Raw genomic sequence first — 23596 nt, forward strand, 5'->3', positions numbered from 1 at the left:
GCAAATTCAGCTCTCAGCTTACACATGCATAGAAACACACACATCAAAATCAACTTCCTGTTAACCCTCTCAATGCCAGCACACACTAAACCCATCTTACATTCTGACATCATCTTCCTTGGCTGACATTCCTCTCCACCTCTTTCCACACTATCTCATTAGTTTACATGCAAAATTCTCTCAGTATAGCATTTCCCCACCTAAGGCCCTCAACTGCTCATCAGCTCAGAGTTACTGTTGATATAAGCTCCAGGCTCTACAGTAGTTTTCTACATCATAAAAAACATTGATAAGTACATCGATGATTAAAACAACAAGGAACATCAGTCTAACATAGTGGTGTTAGAGGAGCTGGAGTCCAGAGCGGTAGTCTGGGAGGTGACGGCAGACTGCTTGGTGGATGAAGAGCTGGAGGCCAGAGCGGTAGTCTTGGAGGTGATGGTGGACTGCATGGAAGATGAGGAGCTGGAGGCCAGAGCAGTAGTCTTGGAGGTGATGGTGGACTGCATGCTAGATGAGGAGCTTGAGGCCAGAGCGGTAGTCTTGGAGGCGATGGTGGACTGCATGGCGGATGAGGAGCTGGAGGCCAGAGCGGTAGTCTTGGAGGCGATGGCGGACTGCATGGCGGTTGAGGAGTTGGAGGCCAGAGGGTTATTCTGTGAGGTGGCGGCGGACTGCATGGCGGATGAGGACTGGGCGTTGCTGGTCGTGGCGCCGGCCTTCCTGAAGTTGGTATTGATGGTCTGGACCTTCTTCCTCTTGACGTGGAGGACCTCCATGGCGTCCGGGTTGACGCCAGGTTGGAGGAACTCCTCCATGTTCTCCGCCTGGTTGGCACACTCCTCCTCCTCCTGCTGCTGCTGCTCCATCATCATCTGTCGCTGGTACATCTGAGATGAAAAGGAGTAACATGAGAGTGAGGACAGACATGAAGAAGTAGATGGATAAAACAACTTGCTAAATACATGTTGAGCTTCAGTAAAGGGGACAGCTGTAGAAGCACTGATACCAAAGGTAACATTTAATGCTTTTGAACTACAAGTTTTGCTTGTAGTCACCTAATGGTTCTATGGGTAATGTAACCAACTTCATATCATTAAAAAGAGCCTTAGTCTTGTTTGCATTTAGCATCACGTAACCTAATAATGTCATGTTGTTATAACAGCCTATATGTAGTGTCTACTTAACATAATAATGTCAAATACTAGATGCACTGAGTCCGCTGTTCCTTACCAGTAGGTGCTGGTACTTGGCGATGGCCTCGTCTGCGTCTACTCCCTCTGCCAGGCCCAGCTCGCGGGCACGGCGCGCCATCTCTGCCTTATGGGAGCCTGGAGGGGTCCAGCCCACTCCCTTAGTCCAGTTCAGGTCTGACTTGTAGTCCACCTGCAAGGTGAACCGTCAGAGTTAATAGCATGAACCTTACAGAACCTTAATGAACCCTCATATATAACATAGTTACAGTCACTCAATTATGTAGCTGTATTTGTAGCTGTATTTGGAACCACTAAATTAATAATCATAAAGCAGCTATTTCATATCCATCACATACTGCATAATGTAACATACAGAGACGATAATAACAACGGTTGGAGTCCGCTATGTACAGTGAATCAGAATAAATGTGCACGTTTTACTCACATTTTTTTTACTCACGTGTGCTGACGTGTCACTGGCGCGCGACGAACGATAAGTCAACGTTAGACGAGCGTGTGATTAACGCGTGAATAACGACAGAATAGCGTTTTGCTGGCGTGTGGGTTTTATGGTCAAACGGGTATAAAATGCTGGAAAATCATAGTGGATTCAGTTGATCTGAACAGTGAACATCATGCCGCCAAGACAACGAAAAGGTGTGAGGGGGGCTTCTGCTACTAGCGCTGCTGCAAGTAAGAAGATGATAAATGCTGCTGAAAGTAAGAAGAATACAAAGCCTCTTTCACTAGCAATGTCTTCGGACGAAGATTTACTGTTATTATTACTGTGATTTATGAAATAACGGGTGTTATTCCTGGGGTTTTATGTTATTAAAATAAATGATTTAAATTTGACACTGAATTTGTGTTTCTCAATGTTTATTATTAGAAAAACATCAACACATCCACACACTTTGTCCATGTCACAAGAGTCTTCATATCATATCCATCTGCCATGGAACAGCACCAGCTATAACAGTGCTCAGCTACGTTCAAGTTCAGTACATCTACTTCATGCTGGGCTCAAGCAAGCATATATACCCTCCTTTGTCTTTCTGGATCCTCCATAGTGGGTGTTCTCTACGGTAGCCCAAAATCAACTGAACCCTACTTAAAAAGCATCGGTTTATATAGGGTAGACTGAGTACAGTTGAGACACCCATTTAAACCCATTGATGGTGACTGACCAAGGATTGAAAATACAGGCTATATCACAATCAAGCTGTATCAACTGTACCCGATCTCCCACCTTGCTTATTTAGACCCCAAGATAAATCATTCTTATCACTTTCATGTTTGAAAAGACACCCATTCATATAGGACAGTTCTAATAACAAAAATATAACATTTTATTTTCATTTGCTTTGTTTGTTAACTTTGTCTAACTTTGACTTCTAACCTGCTTATCGCGGGTACAGTTGAGACATTGTGTCTCAACTGTACCCTGCTGACCACCTCACGCTTTTCGCTAGATTATGCAATGACCTTGCATGACATGATGGCATGGAATATGTAGATTTATAGTGCACAGAATAACATTTGCAATGATGTAAGTTGCGTTTGTTGATCACGTATGGTTAATAACATATTAATTGACGAAGGGACATGATAAAATCAATAATATCTTTGTACGAGAGATGGGTTAGGTGCTCAAATTTTCCGGGATCAAAGAGGACGTTAGTAGGCATGTCCAAACTAAAAATCACGTCTCAGGATTGCTGCGCACATAAGTTATTTCGGGTGCATCAACTGTACTCAGTCTACCCTACCCAAAGGCATGGACGTTCGGGAAACGCTAAATGACGCTCATTGGACGCCATATGACGGTCGTTTGATGTTAGTCACACGCTGCGTGCACTAGGGGTCCGTTCAGTGGTCGTTGACAGGTCGCCAGTGAGTCGGTCACTGCAAGGCAAACGATTAATAACAACCAAGTAACGCTAGGGTAACGACTGACTAACGAAAGCCAAACGCGTGTAACGTTAGTAAAACGTTCCACGAACGTTCTCCAGCGTTTAAATTAAACTTTGAAGAACGCTGGTCTCCATGAGAACTTTTGTGCATGTTCAAACATTTATTTTCGGACCAGCGTTTTCCGCCGATTACCGACGATTACAGCGTTCACCAGCTTTCACACAACGATCTTCTGGCGCTATACCAGCGACCATGGACGATTACCAATGTTTCCTCTAACATCATAGAACGTTGACCAGAACGTTATGGTGTGACGGGGCCTTAAGACATAGCATATCACAATGCACACAAGACGGTCATTCACAGCCATCAGTGTTTGTTACATTACATTCCATTCCATTAAGAAACCGAAGACTTAAGAACCAAAAGCGTTAAAGCATAAAGCAGCACTTTCTAGAGGCGTCGGTACTCACGTCACTCTGCAGCTTGTAGGCTTTCTTGGCGTGTTTCATATTGAGCTGCTCAGGGTCGCAGGTGTAGTCGTGGAGCCGTGTGCGGTAGCTGTTGTCTGAGGCCTGAGCCTGGCTCTTCTTGGCCAGCAGGAACTCGGGCTGGTTGGCGTGCATCTTGAACTGCGAGTGCATCTCGTGGGACTGCTTCTTGTACTCGGTGTTGCTGTGCAGCTTGCCCATGGCCAACGAGTGCATCATCTTGGGGTCGTCCTCCACGCTCAGCATCCCCACCTGCTGGCCCTTGCCCTTCACGAACGCCTCTTTGTAGCGGAACTGAAAAGGTTTTAAGCAAGTCACTCATATGCTAGGTTACCTCTGCTAACCTGCACAGGTGTTTTCAATTTAGGTAAAATATAGAACGGAAATTTCACAATCCACATTGTAGTCGAATGACCTATACTATGTGTGTAAATAACCATGATTTTCGATGGTTTTTAATTAATTTTAAGAAGGTATCATGTCGTGTATGCTTGCTCTGCTACCATGTATACCACATGCCAAATTCTATTGTGAATTTGGATGACATCAACAGAGGAAATGCTTTTCTGGTAAACTCACATCACTGGCAATCTCTCTGGAGGCCTTGGCTGTTTGGAAGGCGATGGCATCGAGCCTTAGGTCACATCCTGCAGATTTCACCATCTCTCCTGAAGTTTTATAAACTTTCTGTAGGGGGGGAGACATTGGCATATGAGGTCAATCTGTGCTCCTTTTTGTGGGGGGGGGGTTATTGACTATTTCAGCCCCTACTTCCACTCAGAGAACAGATGTCTTACATCGCTTATCTGCTGTGCGTTCAGTCTTGCCCTGACAAAGTCAGGGTTGTCAGCCGAGAGAGTGTACTTGTTCATGGCATCCGGGTCTCCAGTATGGTAGAGCCTCTGCAACACACAAACACATTAATGGATGCTCAGAATGCAAAGAATTACAACAAAACAGTTTAAAGTCAAAGTCAAGTAAAATAAGGTCAACAAATATCCATCCGACTGCAAACACTGTGATCATACTATATTCAAATCAAATCAAACTTTATTTGTATTGAGGTATCCATTATCAGCATAACAACAAGATAACAACAAAATGGGTTCATATTGTAAGTCCCCTACCTCACTGCATTGCATGTAGCTGTTTTTAGCATGGAGAATGTCAGGGGAATCTGCCACTGAGGTGAATTTGATGCGGTCGGCGTTCTGACGATACTTCTTCTGCAAGAGATAATACTTAAGTTTAAACCTTTTTTTTTTCATATGCACCATATAAGGTAAATGATCACCAGTCTACAAGAAATGTCATGTAAAGTCTTCACAAAGCATCCAGGATAAAAGATGTATGTACCAAAAGTAATATAGATTTCTATGAATGAAATGCAATATTGTTTAAGCGGTATTGGGGCTTTAAATGGCTATACTCATGTTAACATGATAGGAGTCCAGGCAGTGATGGACTTTGAGCACTCACGTCACTGATCAAGTCTCCTGCCTTCTTGGCCGACTCCAGCTGAGGCGCACCCACAGAGTCCCAGGCCACGCCCTTCATGTAGGTCAGGTCTGACTTGTACACTTTCTGTGGGAGACATGACGGAAGGGAGAGGATAGGTAACTAAACCTAACCCCTCGGGTAACGTAGAAGGGTACATTTCATGTATTACCATATTATTCATACAAATAGACGTTTATTAAAAGTGAGTGGGGGAAAGGAGGGCTATAACAGTCACAGATAGAGACTATGGCCTCTCTCTCTCTCTCTCTCTCTCTCTCTGTCTCTCTCTATTTTCCCCTCTCTTTCTCTATTTCCCCCTCTCTCTCACTTACATCACTCTGCAGGTCGTAAGCCTTCTTGGCCCACTGGACCTTCATGTCGTCCGGCAGCACGGTGTATTCATGGAGTCGGGTCTTGTAGTCCTGGTCGCTGGCCAGGCCCTGGGCCTTCTTGGCGTGAACCAGGTTGACCAGGTCCAGAGGCAGGTGGTACTGTCCGCTGGTGCTCAGGGCGTCCCTGCGGTACTGCTGGTCGCTGTGGAGACGGCCCATCTGCATGCAGTGGGCCAGCAGGGGGTCTTCCTGCACGCTTTGCACCCCGATGTGCTTGCCTTTTTCCAGCACGTGGCTGTGCTTGTACTGGACCTACAGAGAGAGGCAAGACAAAGGCTCCATCACTTTGAGTTGGGGAGATGAGAGATGAGCCGTGTAAATGTAGCCGTCATGGCTTTTGCCTTTCCCACATACCAATGAGCCTCACCTAACCACTTAGCCCCTTACCACTACTACTACTTTAGCCTTATTTGAAACACATTTCATGGGGGGAGATGTATCAAACTAGCTTCAAATTATTTGTGTTACAGAGGTATTTTCTTGTTTCATTAATACTGATCTAGTTCTACCTGACGATCTTCTCAGATAAACCGAGTGGTTTTCTCAAATACTCAAAAGTACCAAAGTACCCTGACACCTGTTTACATAATCAAATCTCTCGTTTCCTGCAAAGGTTGATTTAGAGGCCACAGAAATAGAAACGGCCATAGGCATCGTGAGTGGGTGTTTACATGAGTTGAATGTGGGGACTTACATCACTGGCGAGGCCTGTGGATGCCTTGGCTGACTGGAAGGGTATGTCCTGCATGGTCAGTTTATAGCCCTGAGCTCTCAGCGTATGCCACGACTCTTTATACTTACTCTGCAAAAAAATACAATGACACAATAAATCAGCGGCCCTCCGCAATGAATGCAATTTCAGCTTATTCTCTACGAACATTTATTCTCTCTCTTTACAAACACGTACAGAGAGAGGAAGAGAGAGCTAGGTACACTTACATCGCTGTAGTTGGCAGCATTGATCTTTGCCTGGGTGATTTCTGGTCTCTCTGCTGTGCATGTGTAGTGGTGTCGCACATTCTCACCATCCTCTTTGTACAGCCGCTACATCAAATTTCAGTAAGATTAAAAAATAAATCCCACTGTCCATACAACATCTAAGGGACAGTCTGTGTGGGTTTGTAAAGCTACCACTACCAACACGACACTTTTGTTACTAAATCCTGAACACGGGTCTTATGAAAAATGTACTTGTCATTAGGCTGGGGCTTCTCACCTCATTGGTTAACTTGTTGCTAAACTTGGCATGGACCATATCTGGAGAGTCAGTCACAGAGGTGTGTTTGAAGGAAGAGGCCTGCTGCCGGTACTTTTTCTGAAGAGAGGAAAACAAACAATGATGAGGATAATCGTTGATTGATCCTTAGTATCAACTATATCATCTACATTAGGTCAAAACTCTCACTTGAGCAGCATTGAAGTACTAAAGACATTGTATATCTGTTGTGATGCCACTCAAAGTGCCAACCTAAGGGCCTTCAGATCAGATACTCAGATTGCTGTCAACAACAACTGTTTCTTAAGTGTGAGGAGCTGCATGTTGTAAGAATAAGCGCATTGACAGACTTACATCACTGATGAGGTCTGTGGCGCGTTTGGAGCCCTCGATCTGCAGAGCCCCAGTGGCGATCCAGCCTGCACCGCGAAGGTAGTTCAGGTCAGAGCGGTACGATTTCTACACAAAAGACAAACACACTACAGTAAGTACAGATACACTACACAAACACAAAGAGATAGCGATACAGACACACACACACACACACAAACAAATACACACTCACAAACACACACACACACACATATACAATTCCACAATGCAATGTAGATAGATGTGTTTCTTGAATCAATAGATATAACATGGGATACCAGAGATAACATGAGAAACGTTTAACACAACTCGAAGTAGATCCATAGTGCACCTGCGCACAAGCTAATTCATACCGTTCTTCATCATCCTCACTTTACACATCACGTGTGACACTGAGGGAGATCTCCTTCTGGACACTTACGTCACTCTGCAGCTCGTAGGCTCTCTTGGCCGCCTGCACCTTCATGTCGTCCGGCAGGGAGGTATACTGGTGCAACATGAGCCTGTAATCCTGGTCGCTGGCCAGCGCCTGGGCCTTCTTGGCGTGGGCCACCTCCAGCATGTCCATGGGCAGGTGGAACTGGGAGTGCACTTTGGTGGAGTCCTTCTTGTATGTGATCTACAGGAGGGGAAAGAGGACATAAGGCATGATAAGGGAGCAATAGATAAATATAGGAATTAATATGAATCAATGTGAGATGTACATTTCAAAGAGGGGACATTCAATTGTTTAAATATTACAGGATATGTGAAAATGTTCTTTATCCCAAAGGCTTGCTATCATGGGCTAAGTACTCACATCGCTATGTAGTTTGGTGGAGTTGACAGAGTGGGCGATGTTGATGTCGTCCTGCAGACCCTTCAGACCAATCATCTTACCCTTTGACTTCACAAACTGCTGCCTGTATTTTTGCTGGAAGGGGTAAAATGAACAATGCCGTTACAGTCTTTCTTTTACTGATGAGCTCTGCTTGCACATGCACCAATGGAGCAATGTCACTGTCAGACTTACATCACTGAAAATGTCATTCGAAGATTTAGCGGCCTGGAAAGAAATGGCGTCCAGACGTAAGTGGTAGCCGGCATCTTTGATCTTTGTCCAAGACTCTTTGTAACGTTTCTGTGAACGACAAAGACGAAGATTTCAACTAAGTAAAAAAGATCACAACTAACAACTGTTTTGATGACTGCATTGGGGTCCATGCACCAATGCCACATTTAAAAAAAAAAGATAACAACATGGTGAAGTCTGGGTGAAACCAGGCCCTTACATCACTGATGTTCATGGCGTTCTGTCGGGCCTGTACATGCTCCGGGAGGTCGCCTGTGAGAGTGTAGTTGTGTTTCGCACTCTCTCCCTTCTCTCTGTATAGACGCTGTAAACACCACAGTAAATTCACTCTGACTGAGAAACATCACTCAAATTATCCAATACCAGCCAGAACTAATGCGTCAGCCATTTATCATCAATAGACACATTCTAAAAATATCCACATGTACATTATTTTAAATGTCTACAGTACTAGTTTAGCCTACACAGACTTGCACATACAATGAATACATGAATAAAGTTATTCATGATAATGGAAAACATTGCAGTACACTAAAACATACACTAACGTGTACTTGATCCATAATGGAGAATACACAAAATGGACCCCGACCAACTGCCAAATATTATGCATCCAAAGTTCCCAGGTCTGAAATTGTCACATTCTAAGATGGCTTTTTTTATATATCCCAGGACATGACTGAGTAAGTTTAGACTTGCACAACTCCTTCAAGGGATTCTAATTACGAGAGAATAAAAAGCCCATGTCGGGCGAGCCAGTGTGTGTGTAGTAGGGTGAACGAGTTCAGGTGGCTTACATCCAGGTTGAGCTTGCTGCTGAGTTTGGCCTGCACCATCTCCGGTGTGTCCTCCACGCTGGTGAACTTCAGATCGGACACGTGCTGACGGTACTTTTTCTGAAACACACACCAGATAAGGCATGCTGTAACATCCAGCACACCGGCTGCACCACTGAATGAGACTACATGAAAGGAACCAACACCATACAACTGTGTGAGAAAATATACCCTACTAGACGGGTTAAGAGATGATGACAGAAACATGGAGCATTGTCATTTTTTTCTATCAATATTGTATCAAAACACTATCTGCTTCCTCCGACCCTTTAATTACAAGTGTAATCTTGTCTGATGACCTAACCACTAGCCACGTATGGAATTTTGAAATCTAAAATGAAAACTGGATCTCGAACATTTTCCACATCAAAAAGTTATGGCATTAGCCTTCACCAGTCATTTGCTAAAACATTCTGTGAAGAAGTTCCTCAGCGTCTCCAAAGTGTATTCGTTGACTCATTCCTTCCTATCCTTTGGGATAGATTGATTCTATTGGAAGGTCTTAACATTCCAAAGTGATTCAAGTTTTTCCTCACAGAAACTCAAGCCCGGGGTTGCCACAGTCTTTTTTTGGGCACTCCACTTAACTTGCACGCTAAGGGGCTAATAATGGTCACGCTAGCTGTTAGCCAGCTCACTTTATGAAGATTGATTGTAAATATATAAATATTCCTTTCCGTAAAGGATCAGCACTTCTAATAGCATGTCCTCCTAGACTACACAGGATAAATTAAGGGATGGTTATTTTAGAATTGGGCCTTGTTTCAAATACAGATGGGCAAGACTCACTGGTAATTAACCAGAGCACATTTAACACTTACATTAATAGTCCAGTCAACTGAGAACATTTACTTAGCCTCAAATTCTTCACTTTCTGTCAATATAAAAAAATAAGACATAAGTGGGGAAAGAGTTTGTGAACTTGTTTGATAAAAAAAATTGTGATTGTACATAAAAAGCTTGGAAAGTTCTTTTCATGTTTTACGGTGCTTAACTAACTGTCAAATATTTTTCATCAGCACTCCTTATCCTCTAAATATAACCACTTGACTTAAAATAACGACTTGACCTTGACCTCATTTCAGTGCTTATGTAATTATGAATGCCAAGCATACACTCAGTTGCCTAACTGTCTAGAAAAGTGTACTGACCTACAAACAATACTAGCAAAGCATGGGCTCACCGATTCTAGAGGAACATATCTCCACATAACAGTGGAGGTCCAGGTTTCAGTTATAGTATCCGCCGTGCAGTTACTAAGATATTGCTTAGCTAGCCAGACACTATGCTGCTTGGCAGAAGTTGCTCTCTCATAACCCTTCTAGCCTAGTGTACCAACCTATCCCTTAACCAATTGGCTAAATGCTGGCTAAGTGCCATGGGAGTTCGGTACCATACCTCGCTGATGAGATCTCCTGCCTTCTTGGCCTGCTGCACATCAAGGGATCCTCCGGCCATCCAGGCAGCTCCTCTCATCCAGTTCAGATCAGAGCGGTAGGTTTTCTGAGGATACAAATGTATGTTATCTCACGCCGTAACAACTAGCTCGATGATCAGACATTTAAGCAATCCAGTGTACTACTACTACTACTACTACTATTACTATTACTACTACTACAATACTCTACACAATGCCTTCATAAGCTGGAACTGGTTTACTATGGCACTGCTAGAGTGGAGTGAGTCAATTGTCACAGTGTACTACTATATAGTATATACTAGTATACTAATGTGTAAAAATAAAATCTGCTTTATTCAGATGTCTGAGAAGAAATGTAAGTGACTGATGTGTTATGGAGATGACCACTGGTGGCAAGATGAGAGAGGCATGATGGGAAATGTAGTTTAAATAAATGGAGACTCACATCACTCTGCAGATTGTAAGCAGTCTTGGCCCATTGCACCTTCATGTCAGTGGGCATGGTGGTGTACTCGTGCAGGTAGGTCCTGTAGTTGATGTCGGTGGCCATGTCCTGGGCCTTTTTAGCGTGTGTGAGAGTCAGCATGTCCAGAGAGGAGCTGTGTTTAGCCTTGGTGTCCTCGTACTGCTTCTTGTAGTTGAGGCCGCTCTGGAGTTTGGAGGCCATTTTGGAGTGGGCCATCTGAGAGTCGCCTGCCACAGTCTTCACGCCAATCATCTTCCCTTTCGTCATCTCGTAATTCTGCTTGTACTTAAGCTGCAGATATTTGAGTGAGCAAAAGTTATTCCTGTATTGTCATAGGTACCAAGATGTCAAGGGCTTAATTTTTCTGGTGTTCTTTGAGTAAATATAAAATGTAATAATCAACCATTAGAATACACAAAACAAGTCATGTCATGTATCCTTAGACCTTGCACCGACTTAGTACTTACTACGAAGACTTCAATGTCTCCGAACCACTAAGGATTTAAATGGTGACTTTGACAGGTCAAACACAAACTCACATTACTGGCCAGGTCCCCCTTGGCTTTGGCTGTGAAGATGGACAGGGCGTCCATGCGGAGCTCGAAGCCTTTCTCTCTCTGCGCCTCCCAGCTGCTCTTGTAGCATTTCTACAACAAAATAAAACCACATAAAATGTCAGGAGACGCAAAATAAAGACTCCATTCAAACAGCACGCACCCTAAAAGTGCTCCTGAAGCTCAAATAGCGGAGCCCCAATGGTAACAATATCAAGACGATGGGTTCATTTGCCAAGGCACACCAACACTGGCAAAACATGTATCTTACCCTGCATGTCGTTTTGGATAAAAGCCTGTGGATATGTCTGCTAAATGAATGCATGTAAGTGATGTGACGTTCAGGTGCTGTGAGGACAGGCCTTACCCCACTCAGAAGCTCTGCGTTGGCCTTGGCCTGCTTGAAGACTGGCTCATCATTGGTCATGGTGTACTGGTGTTTGATCTGCTCTGAGTCTGCTTTGTACGTCAGCTGGGGGAAAAGGTCAACACATAGTAGTCAATAACAGACAACCACCACTCACAATAATTAGAGTATCAATGAGTATCATTGTCTCATTTGAATACAATGGTGAAAAATAAAATATGAGTCATAGCTAAATCTATACACAATTCAGGATCTAAAAGTTGTGTTCCTAGTATGTAATGTTGTGTTGAAACTAAAGAATGGTCAGAACTCCTAGTGTCTAATGTTGTGTTGTTCCTAAAGAATGGTCAGAACTGGATGGAGTGATGAGAGTGTGGGTTTGGCGTGTCTAACCCCGCTCTGAAGCTCCTGGCTCATCTTGGCGTGTTTGATCTGTGGAGTGTCGGCCACCTGCGTGAACTTCACCCTGTCCGCCTTCTGACGGTACTTTTTCTGTAACGATAGAAAAAGTCAGTTCAGCCAGATCAGCACCAGAAGAAAAAACAACACACAGACACACACAGACACGCACACACACACACACACACACACACAGAGACACACTCACAGACACACACACAGACACACACACACACAAACACACACACAAACACACACACACACACACACACACACACACACACAGACGCACACAGTGTCTTTCTATCTTTCGCTCCAACCTCACCTCGCTAAGCATCTCTCCTGCCTTCTTGGCCTGGGAGACGTCTAAGCTGCCGTCCACCTCCCAGCCCACACCCTTCATCCAGTTCAGGTCTGAGCGGTACACATTCTACCAGAAATAAATCCAATTATTATTATTAATAATAATAATAATAATAATAATACTTTCAACTTATATAGCGCTTTTTTAGGTACTCAAAGACGCTTTACATAGGGACATATAAGACAAACAAACAAAACACAAAAAGAGCTAACAGAACATTTTAGTAAAAAAAAATATAATTACACTGGTTCTATTATTTTATGCTAATTGTACACTATTGTACTTTGTACTCCACAGTCCTGATCCATAATTTACTAAATTAGCTCCTCTCTCACCTCGCTCTGCAGATTGTAGGCCTTCTTAGCCTGCGCGACCTTCATGTCGTCGGGCAGAACAGTGTACTCGTGGAGCTTCTTCCTGTAGTCCAGGTCGCTTGCCAGGGCTTGGGCCTTCTTGGCGTGGCTGAGATTCACCATGTCCAGGGGCAGATGGCAGTGCGTCTGGTTCTCCTTTGAGTCCTTCCTGTAGGCAGTCTGAGGGAAGGGAAGGGAGGAAGAGACAGATAAATAGAGGAGAAGGGAGCTGACTGTCATGCCAGGACATGAATGAGCTCTGAGTCTTTTGAAGGGTCTTGAATTGTCGTTTTGTGTAATAGACCCATTGTGTAGTGTGTGTGGATGATGTTTTGGTGTCTTACCTCACTGTTGAGCTTGTGCACCTGTAGAGAGTGCAGAGTCTTGGAGTCGCTTACATTGAAACACACTGACTTGTCCTTCATAAAGTTTTCCTTGTATTTGATCTGTCAATCACACAATCATGGCACCAGTTCACTAGGACTGTACTGTTGCTTCTGATAAAAGCTTGCTGACATGCTAACTGGCATCTTTTGTCGTTCTATGAAGGCTTTTCCTTATATGAGCATTCCGACCCGAACTACAAAGGCTACATAGTGCATAGTCTGGACAGCTAGTGGTAGTGGGAATGATAGGTGTGTTAATGTGTCCTTCACATGACCATACATTATCAAAATGAATTTGAGGTTGACACCAAAAGTAGTTTGATTTTTAGAAATGATGCTGGCCACCTCTTATATATGTTGATTGTTCTGTCTAGGGAAAAAGTTGTAGACCTTTTTGACTGCTGAATATTGTCCTCTGTTTAATGAGAGGTGTAGCAGGTATTTTAATAGAGATTTAAGCTGCTGAATGTTTTCCTCTACTTGTTTAGAGGCTTAGCAGGGTTTTGTATTTAGATGGCTGAATATTGTCCTCTGCATACTTAGAGGCGTAGCCGGTGTTCTAGAAACTGCTGATTGTTGTCCTCTGCACATAGAGAGGCTTAGCAGGTTTTCAAGATATCATTGAAGACGAATAAAAACAATATAACCTTGAACCCTCACTCTGTCTCTGAGCTTTTTGGGCCAAACCCACATTTTCACGGTAAACCGAGGCTCGGCCCGTTACAGTTTCACAACCAACAATGCTAACTGAACAGCTGCCTAAAGGCTGTGTCTATCTTCAGGGTCTGTGAGGTGCCTTAAGGATATCAGTGGACTCACATTACTGGCCAGGTCTCGGGATGCCTTGGCAGCTTTGACATTGAGAGTCTCCAGGCCGATGTCACATGCCTTGGACTTGGTCTTCTCCCAGTCTTCCCTGTATTTGATCTGGGATGCAAGGGATAGAGCGGCGTTATTTACTCCACAGTATTCCCATTCATGAGGAGAGAGATAGGTATTCTCTGTTCTTTTTTACTGTGTGTGGGTGTGGGTGTGTGTGTGTGTGTGTGTCTGCACTCATGCGTCTGCTTACGTCACTGATCAAGTCAGCATTGGCTTTGGCCTTCTTGAGCTCGGGCATGTCTTGTGACAGCGTATACTGGCTCTTGTTCTTTTCATAGTCGGCCCTGTAGTTCAACTGCACAGAGAAACAGCAGCAGTATATGACAGTGTACATATGCAGCATCATGTTTAACCTCAGCTGTCTCCCAAACATGCTCACAGGTTTTAAAGGTGATTGGACATACTATAGAGCTCCTTGTGAGCTGTGTGTACATACAGACCGTTGAGATGCTCCGTACTTACATTACTGAGTTGCTGAGCGTTGATCTTGGCCTGCACAATGTCAGGAGTGTTGGCCACTGTGTGGTACTTCAACTTGTCAATGTGCTGCCTGTAGTTCACCTATAGAATACAGAGAGGAGTAAGCATACATAACACACCACCCATAAAGGATATACAGTATGTAGGGGTTAAATATAATATATGAACACTCACATCCTTCAGCGGGTCTAGTTTCCTCTGGGCCTTGTATCCTGGCGTGATAGTAGCTGGATAGTTGTACTCCCCTTGCTCTGTCTTCTCCTTGTCATATTCAGACTTGTATGCGATCTGAAACAGTTCAGAAAAAACACCAACAGCCTTCAGACCAACTGTAAGGTGCATTATAACACTGTTTAGAAAAAACAGTGTTAAACAAAACCCACACACGTATATTTGTACAGAGAGAAAGATAAAGTATCTCAGAGATTCCTTTTACAAAATATCTTTGAGCAGATGGGAAAGTGTGGATTCTGTGTAGTATGTTTTTTCTTTTTTTATGAATTCACTGCAGTTCAAAAACGAATTTATTTCATGTGGCCCTTCATCACACACTCAGATGATGCTAGTTATGGGATGATGAGATCCAACTCTATGCCAGCTTGGGATGTTGGAATCTGAGAGGACTCACGTTGCTGGCCAAATTCGTAACTTTCATGGCATGCATGGTCTTCTTGTCCAGGCCAGATCCTTCATAGTGGCCCTTCATATGGTTGGTATACTTCTCCTTATATTTGTTCTGCAATTAGCAAAAAAACACAGCAATATTGTTGCACCATTTTGGAGAAGATGAAGAATAAATAAGTCAAACCGCCATTGCCAAGCAACTCTGCTTTGCCCAGTAATAGACCTCATATAGATAGATCTCATATAGTTTTGCATCACACTGCTGCAAACGTGACACTCACATCGCTGGAAAACTTAGCAGCCTTGCTGGAGGACTTGAACTGTGGCGTGTCACAGTAGTTGATGCTGTGGCCTTTGTTGGTCTCAAGGTCTTTCCTGTACTCAACCTGCGGGCATACAAACACACGTCACTCCTAAGCACCAAAAACAACAAGCCACATGCACAGCCACAGGCATCCCAAAAAAAAATCTTCCCCCTCAACCATGACCTCCACAATTACTCAAAATGACTCCATTGACCCTTGACCTTTGTGGATAAATAAAGAATCAAGGGTGGTGATGATACCCTAAGAGTCTCCAGGATAATCGGGTATCAGGCTGGGAATGACACTGACGTCGTGTGTAAAGTGCCTGTCGCCTGTGTGCCCATTCTGTGCCGCGTGTGACTGGCACGGCTCAGCAGGAGAGTTGCCACGCGAGACATGCCAGCCATGCAGGTGAGGAGGATTTGTGTCTGCCCGGGAACCTGTGACTGATGACTGCCGTAATCCTGGCTGTCAGTCACAGTGTGATTGCTATGCTTGGTGGCAATGTAAACAGCACACGGCGTTCAACACATTGTCTTAAACTAGGCGTGATGGAACATACAACACACATGCAAGGTCAGGGGTGAATCAGATGGATATATATGGGGATGAGGGGGTCTGCTTGAGAAACTGTTTTGTGGTGGCGCTATCTTTGTTATTGACTCACCTCACTGCACATCTTGTTGACTTTACGAGAATTTTTCATGGACAGGTTGTCTTCGGTGTTCAAGGTACTATAGTGAGAGGAGCCCATCTTGGAAAGATCCTTCTTGTATGTCAGCTGAAAGAAAGAAGATGGTTGGAACAGAAAAAGCACCCCGCAAGCCCACCTATCAGGTTGCATTCTCTACTCTACTCACACGTGCACACTGACACATACACTCACACACACACACACACACACACACACACACACACACACACACACACACACACACACACACACACACAAACTCCTGTATCCACAGAGACAGTGTGCCTAAATCTGGCGGTTGGGGTCCTCGGCAATGACAACATCAGATTCCTGGTGGGAGTCACGACTGAGGCATCCATTCCATGACCCACATTCCATGCAGTGCTGACAGGTGATGAGAGTGACCGATGAAGGTGTGTGTGTGTGTATGGGGTCCCTTTTTGTTCAGTGTCCACAGTACTATATGTCTCAATACACTAGAAATGCACACAAACACACACATCTCAATGAACTACAAAATCTCGACCAGCTTATTTCGACCCCAGTGCTCTACTTTCATTTGGTCTTTAGCAGAAGCAGAAGCAGAAACAGAAGAAGAAGCGAAAACAGCACCCCCACAAACCCTAAAAAGCCCCAAACTGCACTGGTACAGCAGACTGATACTCACATTGCTGGCCAGTGCGTTGGCCTTCTTGGCCTGCATGTAGGCTGGTGTGATCATGGCCGGGAAACTGCCCTTGCCCCTCTGTTGCTCGTAGTCCTCCGTGTAGGCCAGCTATGGAGAGCACAGAGGCAGGGGTCATGATATAGCCACACATCAGCTTGACTCTCTTAGTTTTTTACCTCAGGGTGAGCCCCTTCTGTAACGTTAGTCCTTTTTCTCTAAATCACTCTCATGCAATATACTGCAGCTCCATAACACTATAGCGTGGAATAAATGTGATCAGCAACAAACTGACAGACAGAGAGACAGAGATAATCTGTCTGACTTCATTCCATTACAGCTATACCATTCATGGTAGACTCATGAAGATTCATGAATATTCTTGAGTAAAGACTACATGAAACTACACAATTCCCTATGATACTTGAGTACATCCTTTAGAAGAAAATACTGACTGCTGGTAACTAAAGATAATTGTATTTCATAATGGTCCCTGTGGAGCATTTGATCAACAAGTCTCCTAAACAAAATGTGTTTCTTTCAAGCGACCCTAAACTAAATACATGCTACAAAGAAGATGGTAATGCAGGTTCACCAAAAGAGTTCAAATTATCTTCTGCAGAGCATGAACACATTTAGGGGCCAAATCAAGTTCCCATAATTGCTGAGTGAATTAAACTGGGATATCCCCTATTCCAGTGCAAAACATGGTGGACAGCTGTTGGGTAACGGCTGTAAATAGTTCCTGTCATGTGGCCTTAAAGACCCAACCCAGGACAGCTGGTGTCCTCTCTGTTTCTGGAAAATCTGTTTCTACACTCAGAATTTAGAATGAAAACTGCATCTGGTGAATCCTACATTTTATAACACTGTACACAACAGTCAGAGCACAATTGTACATAGACACACAGATAGCACATAAACATATGCACATTTGCATAATGTGCCTCAGAACAAAAATGATGAAATGCATGAAATCATACATGCAACTAAAGAGACTTACCAGTATAAAAAAGACTACACATCCTATAATGCACTGTAGCCCTCACTGGTTACACATTGACTTTTAAATCTGTACTAGTGAAATGCCTTGAGCTCCATACTGTATTTCAGATCTTACCTGGCTGAAACCGCTGGCATTATCCTTTGCCTGCACCATCTCCGCCATGCCCGCCTCAGTGCTGGCTTTGCCCCTCATCTCCTGCTCATACTTCTGCTGGTACTTCACCTGCAGCAGACACAACCACATTACAATCTGTGGCGTGTGTGTGTGTGTGTGTGTGTGTGTGTGTGTGTGTGTGTGTGTGTGTGTGTGTGTGTGTGTGCCTGTCTGTGTGTCTATGCGAGTAATCCAGGAGGGTCCCTTTTTGTGTCCATAGCACTATATGTCTCAATACACCAGAAATGCACACACATCTCAATGAACTAGAAATCATAAAAAAGTTCCCAAACATGTCTCTACCATCTCAAACGTTATTTTGACCCAAGTGCTCTACCTTCATTTGGTCAGCGAGTGCTTGTGCATCTGTTTTCCTGTGTGTTTAATATGAATATGAATATGTTCCATAATCTCTTAAATGAGTCTTTCTTAAAAGTGATTGTACAAGTATGTGTTGTAAAGGATATACTGTAACATTTGCCTGTTTGTGTGTGTCACTTACTTTACTGGCCATCTCTGTGGCCTTCTTGGCCACCTGGTACCCAGGCGTGAAGTGGGCCGGGAAGCTGCCTTTCCCCCTCTGCTGTTCATAGCCCTCAGTGTAGGCATACTGGAGATGAAGGTAATTTAAAGGTGAACATCCCTTTTATACTGTTTGATGAATGTCAAAAAAAGAATGAGTATCATGCAGGATAATAGCATGCGGGACAGTGACCCTAATCCTCTGTTAGTTTCTTTACAAATCAAGAATGAAAATAAAACATGGTCGATTACATAAAACTAACAAAAGGGTCTTATGATCTGAGAGTCCTATTTTTGTGTGTAAAGTATACAGTAACAAAATGCACAAAGTCACAAATGCGCCACCCTTTGTGTGGCTTGAGGGTGTTCACTCACATCACTGCTGATGTGGCTCTGGGCTTTGGCCAGCAGCACCTCGGGGGTATCAGCCACAGCTGTGTACCTTGACAAACTCTCCTCATGCCCTTTCCTGTACTCCACCTGAATCAAGTCACATGACAAACAAAGGAGAAGAACTTAACGAGTGACACGTGATGTATTACAAACTAGGTTCAAGGTAAGCTGTGGAGGTGGCTCCACCAGAGATGTGCTGACTCACATTGCTCGCGAGAGTTCCAGCTTTCTTGGCTTGCTCATATCCCGGGGTTATCATGGCCGGGAAGCTCCCTTTACCTTTGGACTGCTCATATTCCTCTGTGTATTTCACCTGTCAAGTAAACAAGAGGGAATTTACAGAAAAAACCACAAAAAATAAATTTTCTTCCAATTTCTATTTTCTGCAAACTGTTTTTGTGTTGCTTCTTTCACGGAAGCATTTAGTCTACAATTTCTCAATTGTACTGATTTAACTAAATAGACTTTTATCTAAATAGCCTTTCTGAAGTCTAAGAAGGGATTAGCCAATGTAATGAGTGGTAGTGGTACTCACATCACTGGCCAGGGCAGCGCCCGTCTTAGCATGCATGATCTCAGGTGAGTCTGTGATAGAGGTGAACTGTGTCACCCGCTCCTCGTGCCCCTTCTTATACTGAACCTGGTGGGCATAAACAGGCACAGGACACACATTTAGACTGTACCTACAGACTGTGTATGTAAAATCACGAAAGAATGGATGAGTGAATGAATACATTAATTAATTAATTTATTTATTTATTGTGTCTTGCATCTCTACAAATAGTAACCAGTGTCAATGGACTATTTTGACATTTCAAATGCCTGCATACAAGTCCCAATGAGAAAAAAACATTCTTGATTGAAAGCATACAATTGGATAAAGTAAAAAAGAAATGGAAAACATATCTAACACTGAAATGTTAAATGACAGACTACTCGGGGAGATCCTACTCACACTGCTTATGTTCTTCTGTGCTTGAGCCACTCTGACCATCTCCTGGTGGGAGACGGACTGCGACTGCGAGTAATAGCTCTGCTGCTCTGAAAACTCAGCAGAGTAGGCCACCTGGAAAGTTCCAGAAGAAATCATCAACTTAAATGAGTCAGTTTACATGGTATATTTGATCAATATAAAGTACGCCGTATGCGCGGATGGAGACCATGAGAACACAGCGAACATAGTACTTCACTTTATTTAGAGACAAACAAGTCAACAAGCCGAGTGAAGCTTGCATGAAATACACATTGATGTTTACAGAGTGGAACACTTACCTGACTGCTCATCTGGCTGGTTTTACGGGCCAGTTCAAGCTCCTTTGACCTCATGTCATAGTGGAAAGTTGACTTAAACCGTTCCCCTTCTTCTCGATATTTGAGCTGAGAAAGAGATAAGTACTTTTAAAACCCACACAGTCACCACAACCACATGAGTACACACGAATCATGTCAATGACTCTTTTGCCTGTTTTATAGCTGTGTTTGTCACAAATGCAGGCCAATATGACTGCTATTACTGACCTCTATCTAGTCGTGTATTCAACGTATTGGCGTTAATATCATGTGCCTGTATGACAGCACCTGATGGCATAATTAATCAAATCTTTCCTTTTCCCTTAATCGTGTGGATAAATCCGTCAAAACCTTGTCTCCATGGACTCCATGTCTACGTTCATGAATAGTTACTGCCTGAAAGTGGAAGTTAGAGGCCACAGCCAAAAGTGGCCATGGTCTTTTTGCCTCATGGTGGAACATGGTGTATTTATACACAATACACAATATATATATATATATATATATATATATATATATTGCATATTCATGGTTATGTTCATGGTTCATGGTTATGTTTATGTTAGGTGTCAGGTTAGGTGAAGCTTAGGTCATTTAGCAAAAGTTAGTAAAGGGTCAAGAATGAGGACATGTTACCTACACCTAAAGGATATTACATTTACAACAAGCTAGAATTTCACAGTATGGTGTTTTCTTAAAGTAATGCTGAAGAATTCATAAGGTTTAAGTGTAAGTGTACAGAGCACTGCCACTGGACCTGTAGAGGAACATCCCTCAGAAAGACAGGAACAGGTGGTGTTGTCATTATGAGTGAACAGATTCAGAGAGCGAGCGAGAAAGAGAGAGAGAGAGAGTGAGAGAGATTGAGAGAGGGAGGGAGAGAGAGGTGAAGCTGCTTTCCTGAGGTATAAATTTAACTGGCAATGCATAAAGCAGGGCCATGGAGGGGTGTCGTGTCGCTGTCACAACACAGAAATAGCACCAGTCAGACCCCTAGTCCCCATTCCACGCCTTTGGAGTCACCCAGGCTTCTGAATACCTCCAAAAACAGTCTCTACAAGCCTCTAACAAAATAGAAATGCCTGATACGGTTTGGGGTCTCTAAACTGTAAAGAGGGCTGATTAACCTATTTGAAACCTGTGAGGTTTGGTTTAGACTACGCAGTAATCAACAGGAGACCACAACATAGTATGCTCATGGACAAAGTTCAAACAACAGAGTTGTTATATACCTCAGTCAAATGCAGAAGACATAAGAGCCACTTTATTAATCAACTTCTAATAGCAATTCTAATGCAAATTTAAACAACCCCCTTTTCCTTTCTATTAAACATTACAGTAATGTCTTAATAAACGGCGTTAGTGATATTGTGTTTCAGCTAGCTAGACATGATCTAACTTTCCTTGCTCTAATTGACTTTAATAGGTGAAGTCCTGTTCTTTAAATGCTGGAATTTCTGTGAATGATGTCTGTTGTATGTGAATTATACAGTTATGGTAAAACTTGCATTTTACAATGAATATTATGTTCCATACTACTGTATTTATTGTATAAACTGTTTTACAGAGAAACAACACTATTTGTTACTATCTCTAGCAAAAAAACACCAACATATTATTGACCCAAGATCGACTCAATATGATTTAGATATTGATTATTAATAATGTCACATGACAAATAAAGATTCACACTAAGAGTCGTCATAGAAATTATGACACAGCGACCTTTGTCATCTACACATCACCATGAAAAAAGGACATTGTGCGTATGCTTTTACCGCACACTCATTCAAGACCTCATTTTACAATGTGACAGTATATGACTCGTGTGAATCGTTTGTGGAACCTTGGCATCTGACCATGGCAGCACATTTCTGGCCATAGAGGTAAGGTATGTGCTTCGGATATGCATGACATCATCGCCCAACTCACCTCACTGACAGCCTCTGCTTGTTTCTTAGCGTTGATATTGATGGGCGTCGCATAAACACTGGTGAAAGTGTTATTCTTGGGATTGTGCCTACGGAGATCATTTACACACAAATGTTATATAAAACGAACAAGCACTTTTAAAAATAAAATAAAAAAGACAACAAATCTTGCCAAGGGTTTGTTTATATAACCTTGATTATTTTAGTGTCGTTAGCAAATTATTTCATTTTCTTACACTGTTAATGGCAGAGCAAGGAATATGTTCTCGGAAATCGGATTTTAAAAGAAAGATCAAGTGAAGTGAATCCACCAACTGGAACACATTTATATCCCTGTCATACTCACACTTGGCAGTATGGCCGTTTCTGGTGGCTGACAAAGTTCTTGGCAGTTAGGACCATCTTACAGACCTCGCAATGAAAGCACGCTTTGTGCCAGTTCTGTTTTCCAAGACAGCCAAGAGAAGAAGAAAAATCACACACGTGCACACCTTAATAAGATGTGATGCTGTGACTTAATTTGGAGAAATGCCTCAAATCTAATTCGTCACTTAAGAAACAATGTGAGGAGTCTTCAGGACTGATTTGGCTTACACCATAAGCCACTATGCAGCTCTCACACAGAAATACAAATCGTTACATCACAGCATCGCTTTCTCTATAAAATACTAAGTATTTGTAAGTATTCAGTCATATAGCTCTTAAAACAGATGGAGAATAGATACTTTCCACTGACTTTCATTCCAGCCATAACCTGAAAGAGTAGACATATGGCCATACATTCTCTAATTCTCTTTTACCTGATCCATGCAGTTAATCTTCTCGGCTGGGTAGACGGTGAACCCACACCTGGCACACGACTGGATATTCATGACTGCTTGTTTTCAGAAACACCCTCAGTGAAGAAAAAAACCTCAAGACTCAAGTAACAAAAGAATGGTAAAAAAAAAGTAGAAAATATAATGAAGCAGAATAAATAGACCAATAAATAATGTTTTTTCCAAGCCAGAAGGCTAGGGCAGGCCAAGCAGCAGACGAAGGCAAGTGTTCACAGACAGTCCCCTGTTCCCACTAGTGTCAACCTCTTGCTCGCTCCCTCTCTCCACCGTGTTAAACTTAGATCTCCACTTTGACAGACAGACCCGACCCATTACATATCACCGGGGCACATGGTTTCCACCCGCCTTCCTGTCTCTCTGTCTATCAGCTCACTGGCTGTTCAGCTGTCTGTCAGTGAGCAGAGAAGGGGGGCGATGAGGGCCGGGGATGCTACTGTGTTTATGTAATAGAATCCTTCGTCTAGGTGGTTAACTTTGGGTAGCTTTGTCACACCGTGGCCTTCAGTCCCCCACAC

General features: G+C 43.2%; 1 protein-coding gene across 1 annotated transcript; it reads right to left on the bottom strand.

Annotated features, from left to right (window-relative positions):
- Window positions 1-303: 303 nt before the first annotated feature.
- On the bottom strand, window positions 304-23401 carry LOC105888862 (nebulin-related anchoring protein). Its single transcript, XM_012814616.3, has 43 exons — window positions 23043-23401; window positions 22589-22683; window positions 22244-22331; window positions 20294-20398; window positions 19977-20087; window positions 19557-19661; window positions 19227-19334; window positions 19004-19108; window positions 18609-18716; window positions 18068-18175; window positions 16951-17058; window positions 16257-16370; window positions 15566-15670; window positions 15289-15396; window positions 14835-14948; window positions 14643-14741; window positions 14371-14475; window positions 14118-14225; window positions 13257-13358; window positions 12895-13092; window positions 12521-12625; window positions 12190-12288; window positions 11797-11901; window positions 11415-11522; window positions 10855-11166; window positions 10388-10492; window positions 8951-9049; window positions 8353-8457; window positions 8094-8201; window positions 7881-7994; window positions 7503-7700; window positions 7064-7168; window positions 6710-6808; window positions 6433-6537; window positions 6188-6295; window positions 5434-5745; window positions 5081-5185; window positions 4729-4827; window positions 4399-4503; window positions 4181-4288; window positions 3584-3895; window positions 1234-1386; window positions 304-890 (listed from the first exon to the last, which is right to left on the bottom strand). The coding sequence occupies exons 1-43, from the start codon at window positions 23112-23114 to the stop codon at window positions 324-326; spliced, it is 5802 nt and encodes a 1933-aa protein (XP_012670070.2). The 5' UTR covers window positions 23115-23401; the 3' UTR covers window positions 304-323.
- Between the last annotated feature and the right edge of the window lie 195 nt (window positions 23402-23596).

This window comes from Clupea harengus, chromosome 23, assembly GCF_900700415.2.
Source record: "Clupea harengus chromosome 23, Ch_v2.0.2, whole genome shotgun sequence".
Taxonomy (NCBI): Eukaryota; Metazoa; Chordata; class Actinopteri; order Clupeiformes; family Clupeidae; genus Clupea; species Clupea harengus.

Bases quoted from the DNA above. Each gene is read 5' to 3' on its own strand.
- LOC105888862 (XM_012814616.3), bottom strand. From the start codon at position 23,114: ATGAATATCCAGTCGTGTGCCAGGTGTGGGTTCACCGTCTACCCAGCC. The intron at 19,662-19,976 runs GTGAGTAGGATC...TATGCCCACCAG, and splicing joins CACAGAAGAACATAAGCAGT to GTTCAGTATAAGAAGGGGCA. The intron at 6,538-6,709 runs GTGAGAAGCCCC...AATTTGATGTAG, and splicing joins GCAACAAGTTAACCAATGAG to CGGCTGTACAAAGAGGATGG.